General features: G+C 38.1%; 1 protein-coding gene across 1 annotated transcript in view; it reads left to right on the forward strand.

The window, feature by feature from the left end:
* NAA50 (N(alpha)-acetyltransferase 50, NatE catalytic subunit) overlaps positions 1–9605 on the forward strand; it is a 26889-nt gene extending 17284 nt beyond the window's left edge. Inside the window, exons 2-5 of the mRNA XM_006864175.1 lie at positions 4677–4813; positions 5246–5365; positions 6025–6091; positions 8562–9605. Coding sequence (XP_006864237.1) covers positions 5323–5365; positions 6025–6091; positions 8562–8739 — 288 coding nt within the window. The 5' untranslated portion in view covers positions 4677–4813; positions 5246–5322 and the 3' untranslated portion in view covers positions 8740–9605. The remainder of the gene's footprint in view (positions 1–4676; positions 4814–5245; positions 5366–6024; positions 6092–8561) is intronic.
* The last annotated feature ends 8891 nt before the right edge of the window (positions 9606–18496 follow it).

The raw sequence follows: 18496 nt of genomic DNA on the forward strand, positions 1-18496 counted from the left end.
AAAAAAAAAAAAAATAGTATAGAAAGGCCCCATATATCCCACACTCAATTTCCCCTACTAATAACATCTTTCATTAGTATGGTACGCTGTTTCAAAAAACAAAAAGACATGCTATCAAAAAAAATGATATCAAATCATACTTGCAATCTGACAATCCAATTTTGAAACAAAATGTGTATAAATAGTTGAGTGGAAAACTAATTTCATCCAAACTGGCGCTGTCAGATAAGCACTGGACTGCAAATCACAAAGTCGGTGGTTCAAACCCACCAGTTGCTCCTTGGAAACGCTGTACACAGGGTCACTGTGTTGAAATCAACTAGACAGCACTTAACAACATAATTAAAAGTACAAAAAATTAAGTAAAAATGGCAGTTGTGTTGTTCCCTCTCTCCCCTCCACCACAAAGACCCTAAGAATTTGTATTAGTTTTCCAGGGCTGCCATAGCAACAAAAACACAAACTACTGGGCAGCTTATAAACAGCAGTAATTTATTGTCTCATACTTCTGGATTCAGAGTATTAGAACTGTGTTGTCTCCAAAGGTTCTAGGGAAAGGACCATTTTGTCTGTCTAGTGCTAGCTATGGGTATTTTTCCGTGTTCCTTTGCTTCTTGATACATGCTCATGTGGTTGTTTGCTTTTCTCTATCTACAATGTAGACTGTCTTAATTTTATCAGTAGGTTAAAACTTATACTTTGTAATTAAGCCTGAAACTGTAATTAAAGTAAAATCAACCTTGTGGTCACATCTGCATATAGAAAGGGCCTCAAAAAGTGCATCAAAAACTAGGATTAAAAGATTATATAATTCACAATAAAACATTAAAAAAAAAAAGTTAATGGAGTAAAGGTGGAGGTTTTGTAGCCAAAGGACGGGAGTGATTGACTATGAATTCCAGGAGCCGAGGTCCCTGGAACCATCAAAGGAGAAGAGCAGAGTGCGAGACCCTACCCAGAGAAGCAGTGACCCCAGAGATGGAGATGGCAGAGACGATGATGTGGAGACATGTAGCAGCTGGGGACTCTAGAACAAGAAAGGGAGAGGGGCTGTGTTGTGTGCTGACGACCATGGGGCAGGCTTGAAGGGTATGGCAATGAAACGATAATACAACAGGATGAATGTAAAGCTAATGTTCTCCCATGTAAACTATCACATAATTCACAATAAAACATTTTTTTAAAAAAAGGTAACAATTTTTCTACAAGCTTACTTTGGAGCCCTCTCATATTTACAACAGCAGCAGAAGCGTGTCCTCTGAAGATACTTAGGGCCAAACACCTCATGGGATTTTTGGTTACTTGCTTCAGAGGCTTCAGGCCATAGTTTTATGGGACAGTCCAGTTAATTGACCTCATTTCCTGTTTTATGCATCTGGTCAACCTCCTACTTCTGTGCATAGTGCCTGGGGTCTTACAACTTTCTAGTGGCCTTCCAGGACACAGCAATTGGTTTCTATTTGCCTGAACCAAAAAAGTCAGGAAGAGTAACAACTACTCCCAACTACTCCTTTTCCATAAGATCACAAGAATTGTTTGGTGCCCAGATACTTCTTAGTAAACATTTTGATCAAAGACTCTATAGAAGAATCTGATCAAAAGAATTTCAGTTCACAGTGATGTCATGTTTGCAAAGTAGAACTGCACTCTGTAGGATTTTCATAGCTGTGACATTTCATAGGCAGATCACCAGGCCTGTCATCCAAGGTGACTCTGGGTTGATTTAAACCACAACCTTTCAGCTAGTAGCCAAGTACTTAACTTTTGAAATAGGAACTCAGAGAACATTTTTTATAAGAAAAGGATTTCGGGCTAAATGTCATTTTACCTTGGCCTTAAAAGATTAGAAGGCCAGCATAAGCTTTAATAAAGAGGCAAGTTGTTTTATGAATGATACATTAAAGAAAACATACTTCATCTCTCATACTTTGGACATATTGTCCTGAGAGAATAGTCGCTGGAGAAGGATGTCATGCTGTGTAAGGGAGAAAAAGAGGAAGACCCCCAACGAGATGGATTGGCCAGGTGGCATCATTGATGGACTCAAGTGTGGCGCAGCGGTGGTGAGGTTGGCCCAGGATCGGACATTGTTTCGTTCTGCTGTGCATGGGGTCGCTATGAGTCGGTTCCAACTCGCTGGCACCTGACAACAACAACTTTAGTGTTAGTGTGTAATTTGAATAATAATGGTATTAACTGGTCTTCCTTGTTAGGTGTATGGATATTATCCTATCATAGGCAGCATTATATTTCAAGCTAGATCTTGAAATCTTCTTTATATGATGAATGCCATTCTCTTCAGCTTTTCATTCCCAACATAGTAAACATATGACTTGTCAAATTTAAAATGGCCAATTTCAATTCATGACTGCCTGAGATACTGATCTTTATGCATTCCATTTCATTTTTGACAGATTTCAATTTTTCAATGTACTTCATACATCACATATTTCAATTATTAATGGATGTTTACAACTGTTTCCCCTCATTTTGAGTTTTTCCTCATCAGCAAATGAAGGTACTGAAAGATTTATCCATCATGGTCAACTCTACTTTGAGGAGCCAATTCTTCCCCAGTTGTATTTTGAGTGCCTTCCAACCTAAGGATCTCATTTTCCAGCACTATATGATAATACTTTGGTGCTATTCATGATGTTTCAACGTTAAATATTCTGCTGCTGACAGTGTTCCACTGCTATTCATAGGTTTTCAATGGCTAACCATTCAATAGTAGTTCTCCTCTCCTTCCTACTCTTAGGCTAGAAACTCAACTGAAACCTCTCCAGCATGGGTGACTCTGCTTTTATTTAAAATACCAATGGCATAGTTTTCAGCATCACAGCTATACGCAAGTGACCACAGAAAGACAAACTGAAAGGCTAGTGACTTTAAATTCTCCAGAATCTTTCAGTATTGCAAATTTCTAGGCTTGAATTTTTTTCTACAGTTCTTTCATCTTGATGAGTGTGTTCTTCATTATGAGTGCTTCAGTATTTCTTCTTGAACTGCCCTTTTAAATTTTCTGTTTAGCTCTTTTACATCATCATTTCTTCCAGTTGCTTTAGCTTCTCTACTCCACAGCAAGGTTCAGAGTCCCTTCTGATATCCATATCGATACTTTCTTTTTTTCCTGTCTTTTTAATGACCTTTATGACCTTTTTCTTTCTTCGCATATGATATTCTTGATCATCTCACAAGTCGTCTTCTGGTATTTGGCCATTGGTTTCTAATGCATCAAATCTATTCTTGAGATGGTCTCTAAATGCAGGTGGGATGTATTCAGGGTCATATGTTGGTGCTCATGTTGTTGCTGTTACGTGCCTTGGAGTCAGTTCCAACTTACGCTCATAGACTTGCTTCATTTTCTTTAGCTGCAGCCTGAACTTGCATATGAGCAGTTGATGATGGTGTACTCCACAGTCAGCTCCTGGCCGCTTTTCCATCATTTCTTCCCATAAACATAGCCAAGTTGATTCCTCTGTATTCCATCTGGTGACGTCCACGTATATTGTCACTATTTATGTTGTTGGGAAAAGGTATTTGCAGTGAATAAGTCATTGTTAAGTATCATCAAGTTAATTCTGAACTCAGCAATGTTGCATAGAGTTTCTGACATGCAGCTGGTGGATCTGAACTGCTAACCTTGCAATTAGTAGGCCAGTACGTATCCTATATCACCATACTAAGATTCCATTAACCTTTCTTCCATGTATGGATATTATCCGCCTAGATCTTGAAAAGCTCTTCATGATAATGAGTATGCCATCATTCATCTTCAATCTGTCGTTCCCAGCCTAGTAAACCATATATATGATTGTCTGATTGAAAATGAGACCATTTCCCTCCATTTCCGCTCACTTAATGCCTAAGATACTGGTGTTTATTCATTCTATTTCATTTTTGATGGCTGCTTTTTTTTTTTCTAATTCATGCTTCATACTTTCTGTGTTCCGATTATTGGATGTTTGCACCCGTTTCTTCTCACTTTGAGTTGGATCCCATCAGCAAATGAAGGTCCCGAAGACTTTAGTCCTTCCACTCTACTTTGAAGTGGCAGTTAATCCCCAGTTATTGAGTACCTTCCAACCTGAGGGGCTCATCTTCTGACATTATATCAGACAATGTTCCACTGCTATTCATAAGATTTTCAGTAGCTAAAAATCACAAATGGTCTTCCTTGTCAGTCTTAGTCTGGAAGCTTTGCTGAATGAAATCTGTCCACTATGGGTGACCCTCCTGATATTTAAAATGCCAGTGACATAGCATCTAGCTTCACAGCAACACACAAGTCAACAACAGTATGACAAACTAACAGATGTGTGGTGATATATAAAAATCCTGTTTGCCCAACCCCCCTTATAAATATTAGATATCATTAGTCTTTTTGATTGGAAGTTTAAGTGTTTGTTGTATAATATCATTCTAACCTTTTTAGTAATTTTTATGTACTGAATTTGCCCCTTAATGTGTATATATGTATAAAAGCTGTAAGCAGAATCTAGACTGAATGGCTGACACAATTTTCTTATAAATGAGAATCTTCATAGAAATGTCACTATGAGAGAATTAGCTATACTAGTAATGTCAACAAAATTTAGTCCCTTTTTAATGTGTTCATCTTAAAATATGATTAGCCTCATTTGTTGAGTTATTGAGTACATTTTGGTTTGTTTCAGTAGCCGGATTGAGCTGGGAGATGTAACACCCCACAATATTAAACAGTTGAAGAGATTAAACCAGGTCATCTTTCCAGTCAGCTACAATGACAAGTTCTACAAGGATGTGCTGGAGGTGGGCGAGCTAGCAAAACTTGGTATGTTTATTTCTTCATCTCTTCATTTGCCAATTAATGTTCTTGATCTCTTTCTCTCTTACCTTTCGTGTTAGCAGCTAAAAGATACCTAAGTTATTGGTTTCCTTATTTTGTATAGTAGAAAATAGCAGTCTATGTTCTGAGAAAAACTTTGGAGAAATGAAAAATAATAAAATATTTGAATTTAAAAAGGAAATAGTAATGGGGGTTGTTTGTTTGTTTTTAAATTTGCTGTGTGCCTCTGTGTTTTCACTTCTTATTCTGTAGTAAGGCTTAAACTTCCCAAGACAAGGTAGAAGGTTTGGGCATTTGATTTTTAGAATAGTGATAAAATTTCTAGATAAAGATCTAGACGGGAAGGAGGAAGTTAAAATGTGGTTTTTCTCATGTGTTTTTCTGTCAGGCTTTATGTGTTTATGTTTTTCTTGGCAGCGTATTTCAATGACATTGCAGTAGGTGCAGTGTGCTGTAGAGTGGATCATTCACAGAATCAGAAGAGACTTTACATCATGACACTAGGATGTCTGGCACCTTACCGAAGGCTAGGAATAGGTAAAATTATAATTTTGTTTTGTTTTTACTTAAAAAAAAGCATATGTTGTTTGTTACTGATCCTGACCTAATAAGTCAAACCATTTCTTTTATGAACACTGGGAAATACTTTCTGAATTATATAAGCTAAGGTTTTAAAAACTGAATTAAATGGATTCCAACTTTATGATGACTCCAGATCTGTTAGCATAGAATTGTGTATATGCTTCATACTTCTGTCAGTCGCTGGTTGTTGTTTTTATTTCTTTCAGAAATAGATTGCTAGGGCTTTCTTTTGAAGTGCTTCTGGATGGGCTCAAACTGCCAACTTTTGGATTAATAGCCAGCACATTAATCATTTGTACTACTCTGTATAAAAGTTATTCTTAACATAATTCAGCGGGAAGCCCTATGCATATATATTATTTGTGTCTTCTTTTGCTTTTTCTGTCTTTTGTTTTTAACCTAGAAGGAAGGGATTTATATGTTATATGTTTAGAGAGAGCAAACTTGGGAAATAAGAATTTCTCACAATGAGTCAGAGCCAACTTAATAGCAATTAACAGTAGTGTGCACCTTTATAAGTACTGTTGATGCTCAATCTGTATACTAGTTAAGAAAACAGTGTGTAATTTAGAGATTGATTTTATAAAGTTACTTGTTGATTTTGTCTTTAATAGGAACTAAAATGTTAAATCATGTCTTAAACATCTGTGAAAAAGATGGCACTTTTGACAACATCTATCTGTAAGTAAAATAATTTTTAAGGTAAATGTTCTTTTAAGATTTAATTGACAAAAATCTTTACTAGTGACTTTAAAATCTGGTCACTTATTTCATTATTTCTTTGGAAAACACCATGGAAATAATTACTTAAGGGAGTGGTGGTGTCTTGTTTTTAATGGTAAATTAGGAAGCTGAAATAAAACCTTTACTCATGCTTTGCTTTATTATGTTGGGGTAGGAGCTCCAAAGTCACTGGAATAAGGCCAGGATTAGAACTCAGGTCTTTAGAATTTAAGACTATTAATAGGAGTCCTGGTATGGCGGTGTGGGCTAATGTGCCAGACTGCAAAGTCATTTGAACTGCAAGGTCAGTGGTTCAAGCTCACCAGCTGTTCCTTGGAAACCCTATACAGGGTCACTATGGGTCAGAATTGACTTGACGGCACTTCACAACAACAGCAGTAGCACTTTACTCATACCATGCAGCTTGCATCCTACTGTATTTTGCTCAAGACCACGCTCTTTTGTAGTAGAGATTAATGGTCAAACTCAGAGGTACCTAGCAGAAATGATATTTGGATCAAATCAGGCCTTGAATTAAGAGCCAAGGTTTCAGTCATTTCCATGAATTGTTACTTAACAATGTAAGTATTCCAGAACACTTAATTATGCTTACGAAGAACTTGTAACCTAGATGAAGAGGCAGTTGTCTGAACAGAAAAAGGGAACACCAAATGGTTTAAAATTAGGAAAGGTGTACACAAAGATTGTGTCATTGCACCAACCATACTTAGTTAATCTGTATGCTGAGCACATAATCCAAGAAGCTGCATATATGAAGAAGAATGTGTCATCAGGATTGGAGGAAAACATAAATTAATGCTATATCAGATGATACAACCTTACTTGCTGAAAGCAAAGAGGACTTTGAAGTACTTACTGATGAAGATCAAAGACTAGAGGCTTCACTATGGGTTGCATCTCAATGTTAAAGAAAACAAAAATCCTGACCAGTGAACAGCATCCATATAAATGGAGAAAAGATTGAAGTTGTCAAAGACTTCATTTTGCTCTCAGTTCAACCATCAGCACTCATGGAATAGCATTCAAGAAATCAAACAACTTACTGCTTTAGATAGATCTGCTGCACAAGACTGCTTTAAAAGTGTTAAAAAGCCAAGATGTCAGTTTGAGGATTAAAGTATACCTGGCCCAAGCCATGGTATTTTCAGTAACCTCATATGCTAGTGAAAGTTGGACAGTGAATAAGGAAGACCATGGAAGAATGGACACATTTGAGTTAAGGTGTTGGAGGAGATTATTAAAAGTACCATAGACTGCCAAAAGAACAAATAGGTCTGTATTGGAAGAAGTATAGCAAGAATGTTCCTTGGAAGCCAGGATGGCCCAGTCCCTGAAGAAGAAAACCAGGTTTGGTAAAATTGAGGGCCAGCAAAAACGAGGATGATCTCCAACAAGATAGATTGTGGCACAATGGCAGCTGCAATGGGCTTCAGTGTAGCAACGATTGTGAGGTTGGTGCAGGACCGGACAGTCTTCCATTCTGTTATACATAGGTTTGCTGAGTCAGTACCAACTTTATGGCACCTAACAACAAAAACAATATGTAGTAAGTTTATATAATTTTTGTTTTGTCAGTGAGAGAGATGAAGTTATGTTATTTTGGGAGGAAATAAGAAATCATATATGACCATTTGTTCAAACTGTATGCTTTTTATCATAAGGAAATATATTCAGGATTTTTTTGTGTGTGTGTTTTTTTCTCCTCACGATTTTTCCTGAATTCTTCAATAGGCCTTTGATTCTTCCATATGGTTAATTAACCCACATTTTAATTACAAGAATCTCTTCATCCCTTCTAATGAAAAACATTATACTAATAGGATACTTTTCCCTTAGTTGATTTCAAGAAGCAATAAACACTAGGGCTGATCCTCCTAATCTCAGCCAGCTGTTACGCTAATGTAGGAGTTGGGTTTTAAAAAAATCTCACCCACTACCTTTGAGTCAGTTCTGTGTCATAGAACACCTATAGGACAGAGTACAGCTGCTCCCAATGCATTTCGAAGGCTGCCATCTTTATGGACTCTAGGTGTGGCGCTGTAGTATCCGAACTGAACTGTCAACCACAAGGTTGGCAATTCAAACCCCACCAGCTGCTCCTTGGAAAACCTTATACAGGGTCTCTGTGAGTCAGAACCTACTTGAGGGCACTTAACAATCTCTGTGGAAGGGCACTGCCTCATCTTTATCATCAGATGTTTTCTGAAATTAATATTTCAGTCATTCTGATTATATTACATGTGAAATGTTGCACATTTTATTTTGTAGTGAATATGAAAAAAATGTCCTCAGTATTCTTGCTCCTAACAGTTTTAGCTAGCTTGCAGTTTTAGGTTTGAGGCTATCTGTGGAAAAATCATTAAAGCTGACAAAATCTTTTTTATTTTTTATTCCATTTATATTTCAGGCATGTTCAGATCAGCAATGAGTCAGCAATTGACTTCTACAGGAAGTTTGGCTTTGAGATTATTGAGACAAAGAAGAACTACTATAAGAGGATAGAGCCCGCAGATGCTCACGTGCTGCAGAAAAACCTCAAAATCCCATCAGGCCAGAATGCAGATGTGCAGAAGATAGACAACTGAACAAATTACAAATGAACTTTCTTGCACTTGCTTGTCGCCAAATAAAAGAGAGGCCTGTTAATCCCCCCCTCCCCCAACTTTCTTTTAAAGCTTTTCCCTCCTCTTTATTCTTATTTCTCTTTCTTTCCTTTTCTCTAAAAGTTGTAATACTTTCAAGGACTTTAAAAATCATGTTTGGATTGTTTTAGTTTTCTTATTTTTGTGAGATGGTTTGGTTGAAGGAAGGGAAAAGTATAGTAGGTCTGTTTTGTTTCACCTTTAAAGATATATGGCCCCACAATTTTGGGTGTTAAATAATTTCTGATTTTTGTAACAGATTTTTTTTTTTTAAAGTCCTGCTTTCACATTGAAGGGCAGAGCATACAAAAATATCATATTTCAAAAGACAAAAAGAAACAGCAGCAATATTTTGTTCTAACTCATAGACAAGTTTAGTGTGTTTGTGGTACTTTGGGTTTTTAAAGACTATTGTGGGATACTGATCCCTGGACATTGCCTTCACTCCCTCTACCTTCAGTCCTTCTGAGTACTATCTCCAGAGTTGGACCATTATTATCCTTGTAAGAAATACTTTTTTTTTTTTTTTTTTTGTAGTTATTTCCTCTCTTCCTGTTGGTGGTTAAGGGTGGGTGGGGCAGTTTGGTAGGTAGTGATACTATATATTTTGGTCTCAGTATTTGAGTTAAACTGCTTTTTCTAATAAGTGGGCTGGGTTGTTAGCAGACTTCTTTTTCCTGCTATTGGTTGTTACTAGTGGCATTAACTGCTAGAGTGTAGGCTGGTGAGATTATTATTTTTTTTAATATCCCAGCTAGAAATATGGCCTTTAACTGACCTAAAGAGATTTGTTGTGGTTTACTTTTCTCTGGTATTTTTTCTTTAGTAAACCCAATAATAGTAACTTTGCTTAACCTTAAAAATGGAGTTGATGTTCATAAGTCAATACCCTTAAGTAAACCTGAAACAGGTGTTTTCTTCTGAACATATTAAAAAGTACCTAAAAGGAAACTTTGATAGACTTGTGGCACAATAAATGCATTTAATGTCGGCTAGTGCAGGCTGCTAAACCTGTGGCCACTAAGCGTTTGTGACTATATAGAAAAGGATATCTAAACAGTGTTTTTGAGAAAACATGGCTGTGCTATATTGCTTATCTGTTGGAGAATATCCCAGATTTGCTTACTCTCTGTGTCTACAATGTTGAATATAAAAAATTGGAGAAGGGTAGGATTGTCTGAATATAATGCTTCTATTCTTAGTAAACTAGAAATCTAGAAGTATTAATGCAAATGTCACTGTGACCTGCTTACTGACTAGACTGGTTTATGTCAGATTATACAGGAAATGGTTTTGACAGATTGATAATTTGCTGTAACATGGGAAACAGCTGAAAGTGTCATAGTCCAATTTCCAATATTTAAAATTTTTTACATTGCCAATATTATAACCCAACAAATGTTTTCATTAGACTTTAAAACAGCACATAAGGCTTTGATTTTTTGTCATTTGAACTTAAAAAGAAAAATTGATTCATAACAATTATCCTTGTAAAATTCTATATGAAAGTCTCATCTCCATATTAAATGACAAAAAGATTTGACAAAATTTTTATGCACATAATCCTAAAATCTTTTTATAATCCTAAATTTTTATTTGAGAATGTGAAAGTACAACAGTCTTTCTGAGTGCCAAGACTAATACAGAAAGGGAAGATAGTTGATGGTTATATAGGGGACTAATCTTAAGATTGTAAAAATGGTGGAAAGACCAACACTGGTTTCTTGAGTATTGATTTCTTAAGCAGTCCAAATGTTAGAAGAAAGGTTTAGCCTCTTTAGCACCTTTAACCTTCATGGATAAGCTTCTGCTTACTCTTGCCAAGAGTGTTTGAGTTCTAGAAAGCAGAAATAGTTTGAAGAATTCAGCCTTTTTCTAAACTCCCAGGTATTGGAATAGATGTTGCTATATAAAATTGAGTTTTCTGAGATGACACTGCCTCTATTTCTGTAACCATTTCACCTGGACTATCTAATCAGTCCTCTGAATGTATCCCTAAATATGGTTATTGGAAACAGAATAGATGCCTCATGAAAATTAAGGACGTGTTACTGAAGGAGGGGAAAATACAGTAAGTTTCGAATTGAGTATGCAGGCTCAACTCAATTTCTTTTTCCACACATTTAGTTAATGACTTAACCTAAATTGTCAATGTTTATAAAGGGTGAATTCTCCTGCATCAAACTAGTATTAAATAATTTTGTCCACTAAGGGAGGAGGATATGGAGAAAGTAGAAGCTGGGCCCTAGTTCATATGCCTATGAGTCAGTAAATACTGATATAATGTTCCATATTAAGTTGCTTATTTTGATATATAAGAAATTATCTTGTTTGAGGAAAAACAGTTCTATTAACTAAAATCACAAAATATGCCATCATAGTTTTCAGGGCGTATGGTTTTTACTGTGGGGCAAATAGGTAAAATTTAAACTTTATGGTATTGCATTTAAGTTCAGACAAAGTTTCTGCAGAGAAAGCTATGCAATATATAATTTGTTCAGATTTGTTTTCTTTGGGGAAAACAAGTTCTGAAATAGCCCCATTTTACTCATCAATTGAAAGTCCTCCAAAAAACAGAACTATTGGGAAACCATGGTGTGTGTTGGTGGAAAGGAAAAGCTCCCTCAGTTTTTGGAGGGAATAACTTTAAAAATACTTAAATGGCTAAGTTTACTTGGTGCGGTCAAGAATTAAACTTGTCAATTTTAACATTGCTGTTATACCTGAAATAAACTTCTGTGATGTTCTGGTAGTGATTTGTGATGTCTGGTAAATGTCAAAGGAAATTCTGCATTGTGTTGACTTCTATATTCTGGGGTCAGCAAATATACTCAAACAGAGCCATTAGTTGTACTCAGAATGTTTACTTTCATATTTAAAATAGGCCTAAGTACGTTGAAATAATAAACAAAAATAAGTATAATAACAGCTTTCTGATTCTGACCTTTCAAAACTTGGTAATGGCACTACCCAATTTTTCAAGTCTTTTTTTTTTTTTTTTTAAGGCAAGGAAGAAGATGCTATGTTGCACAGTAAAACTTAAATATTAACTACATATGTAATCTAAATCCTTTAAATTTTTTAATACTTTGATCTTGATTCTGTCATGTAAAATAAGGAACATAATAGCACCTACCTCAGTTTTGTCCTGATGATGTTAAGTGCCAGATAGTCAATTCTGACTTATAGTGACCCCGTATAGGGTTTCTGAGGCTGTAAATCTTTGTGTGCACAGAATGCCCCATCTTTCCTACAGGATGACCAGTGGGTTCAATTGTGATTCATTATCCAGTATTGATCCTGCAGGGCCACTTTGCTCCCATTAAATGAGGGTTGGTTATGTAAAAATTAGAAACATGATAGTACCATTGCTGTTAAGAGCTGTTGAGTTGATTCCAACCCATAGTGACCTTGTATAGGTTTTCCAAGGAGCAGCTGGTGAGCTTGAGCCACTGACCTTGCTGTTCAAATGACTTTCCAGTCTGACACGTTAGTTCGCAGTGCCACACCAGGACTCCAAAGGTAGTACTAGTACCCTAAATTTTAAGCTTTTAATATCTTCAGTTCCAATGAGGAAAAATAAAATAAGACCCAAAGAGCTATTCTAATGCTGTATTGTGAATGCTGCAAATGTTAAAATCATCTGGGAGGTTAGGCTGTGATCTGATTAGCAGTGTGCTTTGACTACAGATACATACAGTACATTGAATATTTTTCATTTTGTTAATGATGAGGAAGGAGTTCAGTAGTTGATGTTGGGGATTGTTTGCTTTCTAAATGTTTCCTGGATATCAAATATACATTTATTGATTTTTTTGCCTCAAAATTAATTCTGCATCTAATTTCTTAGTCAAAATTATATCTAGAATTCTGCTGGTTCCACTCGAGGAATAATTACTGGATAGTCTTTGCCTAACTTTTCAAAGAAAGGCCGAATTTAGGAAAGTTCAAGATTAATGTATTTAAAATAATGTGAACTTAAAATAGAGAATATAGTTTTATTTTAGCAGTCAATTAAATAGTGCAATGTTGTTGTGTGCCATCAAGTCGGTTCTAACACGTAACGATGCTGTATAGGGTTTCCAAGGGGCTGCTGGTGAGCTTGAACTGCTGACCTTGCAGTTCAAACGTACTTTGCAGTCCAGCACCTTAACCCACACTGCCCACACCAGGACTCCAAGTAGTACAGTGTTGTTAGTGCTGTTGAGTCGATTATGATCCATAGTGACCCTATATAGGATTTTCAAGGAACAGCTAGTGAGCTTGAACCACTGAGCTTGCAGTTCAAACGACTTTGCAGTCTGACACATCAGCATACAGCACCACACCAGGACTCCAAGTAGTACAAAAGGCACTTTTAGAAAGCTTGTGGGAATTTTCCATTATCTTTCAATTCAATTTTTCCACAAACTTTTTATAAGCTCGTTTGTGTTGTGTTTTTAAACTTAGGGCAAACTGCCCACATGACTTATGGTTGATTTGATTTGTTGGTATTTTATATCACACAGGACTTTCAACCAATTCCCAGATTGACCCCTTGCTCATAATTTGCATTTCCACTCAAGATATACTGACCCAGAATCTTCCTAGGGATCTTGTTAAAATGTAGATTCTGCATCACAGTCTCAGAAATGGGGTGGAAATGCAATTTTTCATGACGGAGTGGAATGGGAATGAATTTTCTGGAAGTTATGGTGTTGAGTAATAAGTGACAACACGTAAAGTAGAAACTTAACAAGTAACTTGAAATAAGCATTTTTTTCAGTGATGTTTTTCTAGCTATGAGGTGAGGTGGAGCAAACTATTTACTTATAATGGGTTAACAAACTGAAGAGAAGGCCTGAGTTATTTTGAGAAGGATTTTAATGGCAACTCAGTAATACTCAAAGTCCCTCAGGTGATGAAAATTGTTAAAGTTGTAAAGCAATACACAATATATTCCCACTTAACCGTCAGTGATGTGTTTGCCAGCTATCTCACTGCTGTGTGTGCATCACCCCCAGATTTTGGCTACTCTGTGCCTACAGTTTGAATCGGGACTCTGCAGGTTGTCATCCAGCTGTTGGTCAGGCTGGAGGAGCCACTGCTAAGATGGCTCATTCATTGCTATGTGGGTGGCTCATCAGGCTGCCTGAGTGACAGTTTGCCATCCGACTTCAACCAGAAAAGTGATCCAAGAAAGTGAACAGAAACCAGAGTCTAACGATGTGCTTTCAGAATTGGCATGTGCTCACAGACCAAGTCACATATTAGGGAAAAGGAGCCCACACAAGGGTGTCAGTACCAGGAGCCTGGCTGCCACACGTTGCTTGGAGAGAATGCTGGGTTATATTGACAAGTCCTGGTGTGGTACAGTAGAATAAGCACTGGACTACTAACAAATGGCCATTCAAACTCGAGCTGTCCCATGGAAACCCTATACAGGGTTAATATGAGTCGATGGTACATAACAGCTAAGGTCCCTGAGTATCGCAAATGGTTAAGCACTACACTACTAGCCCAAAGTCGTGGTGTGACGCGTTAGCATAAGCATACCATAGGAAATGAGACCTGGTTGATAAGACACTGCTTTAGAGTTGATTATAATAGCGAACCAATATTGGATTTTTGAGGCAGAAACTTTTATGGGCGCACTGATGGTGTCATCTGTCTCCTGTAGAGCAGATGGTGGTTTTGAACCTCTGAATCTGTGGTTAGTAACCAATACCTAACCCACAGCATCACTAGGATTCCTTTTGATGATCAAGACAAGTAGTATAGCCATAGACAATGGGCTTAAAAAGTTTTGAATGTAGTTTTTTTTTTTTAAGTAGATTGAAAGTTTACAGGGCAAATCATTAGTTTTACATTAAACAAATCATACACCTTGTTTCATTACAATGATTATAATCCCCTCCATGTACCATCAGTTAACAGTGTTTCTATTCACTTAAGCTTTTTAAAATAAAAACCCACTTAGGCATATATAAAAATTTACACCTCTAAAGGGCACATTCTACAAGTCTGCTTCCTGGCCACCAGCTCTTAGTCCCTCTCTCCCCATGAATCTATAGTCCTCTGCCGCTCCCCGTCTCCATGACCCCATCTCTGGCATCCCTGCTTTTCTGGATTGCACTCTCTTGATGGTCCTAGGGGATCCTCTGTTTCTGGACTGTATAGGGTTTCCAGGGACTACCGGTAGCTTGGACTGGAAGGTTAACCACTCAACTGTTTTTGTTACAAAACTTCTACCTTTACAATTGTGGACAGTCACAATCATGATAACAATCACTACTGATTGACTCATAAGAATCTTATCCCCATCACTTTTCACCAGACCCATCCAGATAAGATGAAAACTATTCAGTGGGGACTTTTTCTTCCCCCTCATACTCTTGAAACCTTGCAAGCCAGTCATTTATCCAGATAAGATGAAAACTATTCAGTGGGGACTTTTTCTTCCCCCTCATACTCTTGAAACCTTGCAAGCCAGTCATTTATCTGTGGCCTTAATACTTAGATTGGTATGTATTTTGGTATTTTTTATGCTTTCTGATTGCCTCCAGGTAAATGTGATCAGGAGATGGGCTTTCCTTTTCACTCTTCCTGAGAAATTTCAAGATGCCACTGTTGGTCGTTGTGACGTAACTCAGGATTTAATTTTCGGCCTATTTCCTTTTTTGTCTTCCTGTCCCACTCCTCAATCCCCGTTCAGGCCTTTTTCCTAGTGATAAACAGTTCAGGGCCAGCTGTGGCCATTTGCACAGCTGTTTGGTTTTAAGTGGAAACTCACTTAAAAGTTCGACGAGATCCATGCGCATGTGCAGTAGAACCCTCCAGGGGTGGAAGTGGGGTATCCACTCACTCAGGCACCCCCTCTAGTCACCAGAAGAGGTGCATAGACAGTGAGAGACCAATGAATAGATGCAAGAATAAAGAATGTCCACACCTTTATCTCCGAGGTTCTGTCAGGCATCCGTGGCTGCTCTGATCCTTCCCCTGCTTGGTCTCTGCCAAGATGGTGACTCCAGGAGCAGCTGAGCGTCTTGAATTAGAAAGCAATGGATTTCTTGCTTCTGCTACCAATTCCTCTAACTGTAAGCCTTCCAACCTAAATATTCATAGTTCTAGCACCATCTCCTGAGCCTACTTGGTCTGCTATTCTGTGTTGTTGCTGAAGAAGCCCCTCACTGCACTTCTACCCGATCCATCATCTTGTTTGTTCTCCGAATGTAGTTCTCTTGATGGAATATTAAGGAATATGAACTCAGAACAGTCTTATTGAGGTAGAATTTTCTCCAACTTTTCAGTTCTCTAAATTGGAAATACTTGGTTTCTTAGGGAAACCATGTTTAGAATCGAAGTCTCCAGAGGTAATGGTAACATGAAGTCAATATGAAGCAGTCTCTGCCTGTGGTGGTGGTTGTGTGCCGTGGAATCCATCCTGACTCTTACTCCTTACTGGAACAGAAAGCCCCATTTTTACCCAGCAGAGTGGTTGGTAGATTGGAACTGCTGCACTACCAGGGTTGCTTCAAACTGTAGGCTATTTACTAACTATAAACTACTATGGTGTGGCACTGTAGAAATGGGCACTGGACTGCGAGGTCATTTTGAACTGCAGTTGGTAGTTCAAACTCCACTCCTAAGAGACCCTACAGAGGGTCATTATGAGTAGGAACCATCTCGATGGCACTTATCAGCAACAACAACAAATCTTAAAAGATTTGGTATGGATTGCACCTCAGTGTAAACCAATCTTCACAACTGGACCAATAAATAACATCATGATAAATGGAGAAAAGATTGAAGTTATCAAAGACTTCATTTTGCTTGGAAACACCATCAACCCTCAGGAAAGCAGCAATCAAGAAACCAAACACCAAACTGCATTAGGTAAATCTGCACAATACATGTTGTTAAGTATCGTTGAGTCAGTTCTGACTTACAGCAACCCTGTATAGGGTTTCCAAGCAGCCGCCGGTAGGCTTGAACTGCTAACCTTGTGGTTCACAGTCCACTGCCGATCCTACAGCACTACACCAGAAGTCCATTTCTATATATAACTAACAGTATTTTAATAAAAGGTACAAGTATCAGGAGTATTCTACCAGCCCTCTTCAGCTGGAAAATGGAAAATGAACCCATTCACAATAATTACAAAGAAGAGAGTAGTAAAATTTATTACAAAAATATCAACTATCTTTGGAACTTACAATGCAAAGATTGAATTAACAGAAGAGATCAATAAAACCAAGCCCATTTACATCTAGCCTGCCTTAGTTGTCAACAAATACTTATTCTCTTGCAGTTTAGGAGGCTAGAAGTTTGAATTTAGTATGCCACCTTTAGGGGAAGACTTGCAGGGACTCCAGGCCCAAAGGACATGTTCCATTCCCAGCTCTTGGAGGTAGGAGGCTCCTGTGCTGAGAATTTTTTAGACCCAGGGGGAGACTGATGCCAATATACATGGAGATCTGCAAGGAACTGGAACAGCAAATGATGAAAGGAGAAAAGGACCTTCCCCCAGACCTAGCAGAGTTGCCATCTGAAGGCAGAATTGAAGGCCAGGGCTGAGAAAGACTTCCACCCAGAATCTAAGAAACATGGCCAACACTCAGTCTTGAGAGCAGAACCATTTTAGAGAACAAGAGAAGGTTCTTCAAGAGGGTTGTGCAAGACACTACCTAGCACTTCAGCTATATCATCTGACTGATCCAGTGGTGCTTGAGGTGTCATTGGTAGATAAAGTTGTGTCTGGAGTCTTGAAGTCCCCTATAGTGCTGTGGGCTAGTGCTCTGGACTGCAAAGTTGGTTTGAACCGTAAGGCCAGCAGTTCAAGCTCACCAGCTTCTCCTTGGAAACCCTATAAGAGAGTCATTATGTATTGGAGGCACTTAACAACAACATTAACAAATGGTGTGGTGCTGTAGGATGTTAACCTCAAGATCAGTGGTTCAAACCCACGAGTCGCTCCTTGGAAACATTATAAATGGTTGCTATAAGTGAGAATTGACTCCATGGCACCTAACAACAACAACATTGACAAGTCCTTAGGATTTTATAGCAAACCCCTGATAGCCTCTGAAGATAATTACTCTTCTGAGAAACAGCTGTTGGCATGTTACGGGGCTTTAATAGAGACAGAATGCTGAACCATGATCCACCAAGTTATGACAGATCCTCAACACATGTGCCTGGGTAGGAAAACCCAGCAGCCTCTCTTTATATGTCAAAGACCAGAGCCAGGCATATCACAGGCATTCAATCAATCTTTGAGGGATGAATGAATGCGTATCATCTCTGGGAGCTCAAAGCTTCTCATGGTTGTTGTTAGGTGGCATCGAGTCAGTACCGATTCATAGAGACCTTATTCACAGCAGAACGAAACACTGCCCGATCCTGGGCCAAACTCACTATCATTGCCACGCTTGTGTCCATCAATGCTGCCACTTGACGAGTCCATTTCATTGGGGGTCTTCCTCTTTTTCTCTGACTTTACCAAACATGATATCCTTCTCTAGCGACTGGTCCCTCCTGACAATATGTCCAAAGTATGAGAGACGAAGTTTGGCCATGTTGGCCTCCAAGGAGCACTCTGGCTGCACTTCTTCCAAAACGGATTTACTGGTTCTTGGCTTGGGTCAGGTGCACCTTAGTCCTCAAGCTGACATCTTTGCTCTTCAACACTTTAAAAAAGTCTTGTGCAGCAGATTTGCCT

The sequence above is a fragment of the Chrysochloris asiatica genome, unplaced genomic scaffold, assembly GCF_000296735.1.
Source record: "Chrysochloris asiatica unplaced genomic scaffold, ChrAsi1.0 scaffold00061, whole genome shotgun sequence".
Taxonomy (NCBI): domain Eukaryota; kingdom Metazoa; phylum Chordata; class Mammalia; order Afrosoricida; family Chrysochloridae; genus Chrysochloris; species Chrysochloris asiatica.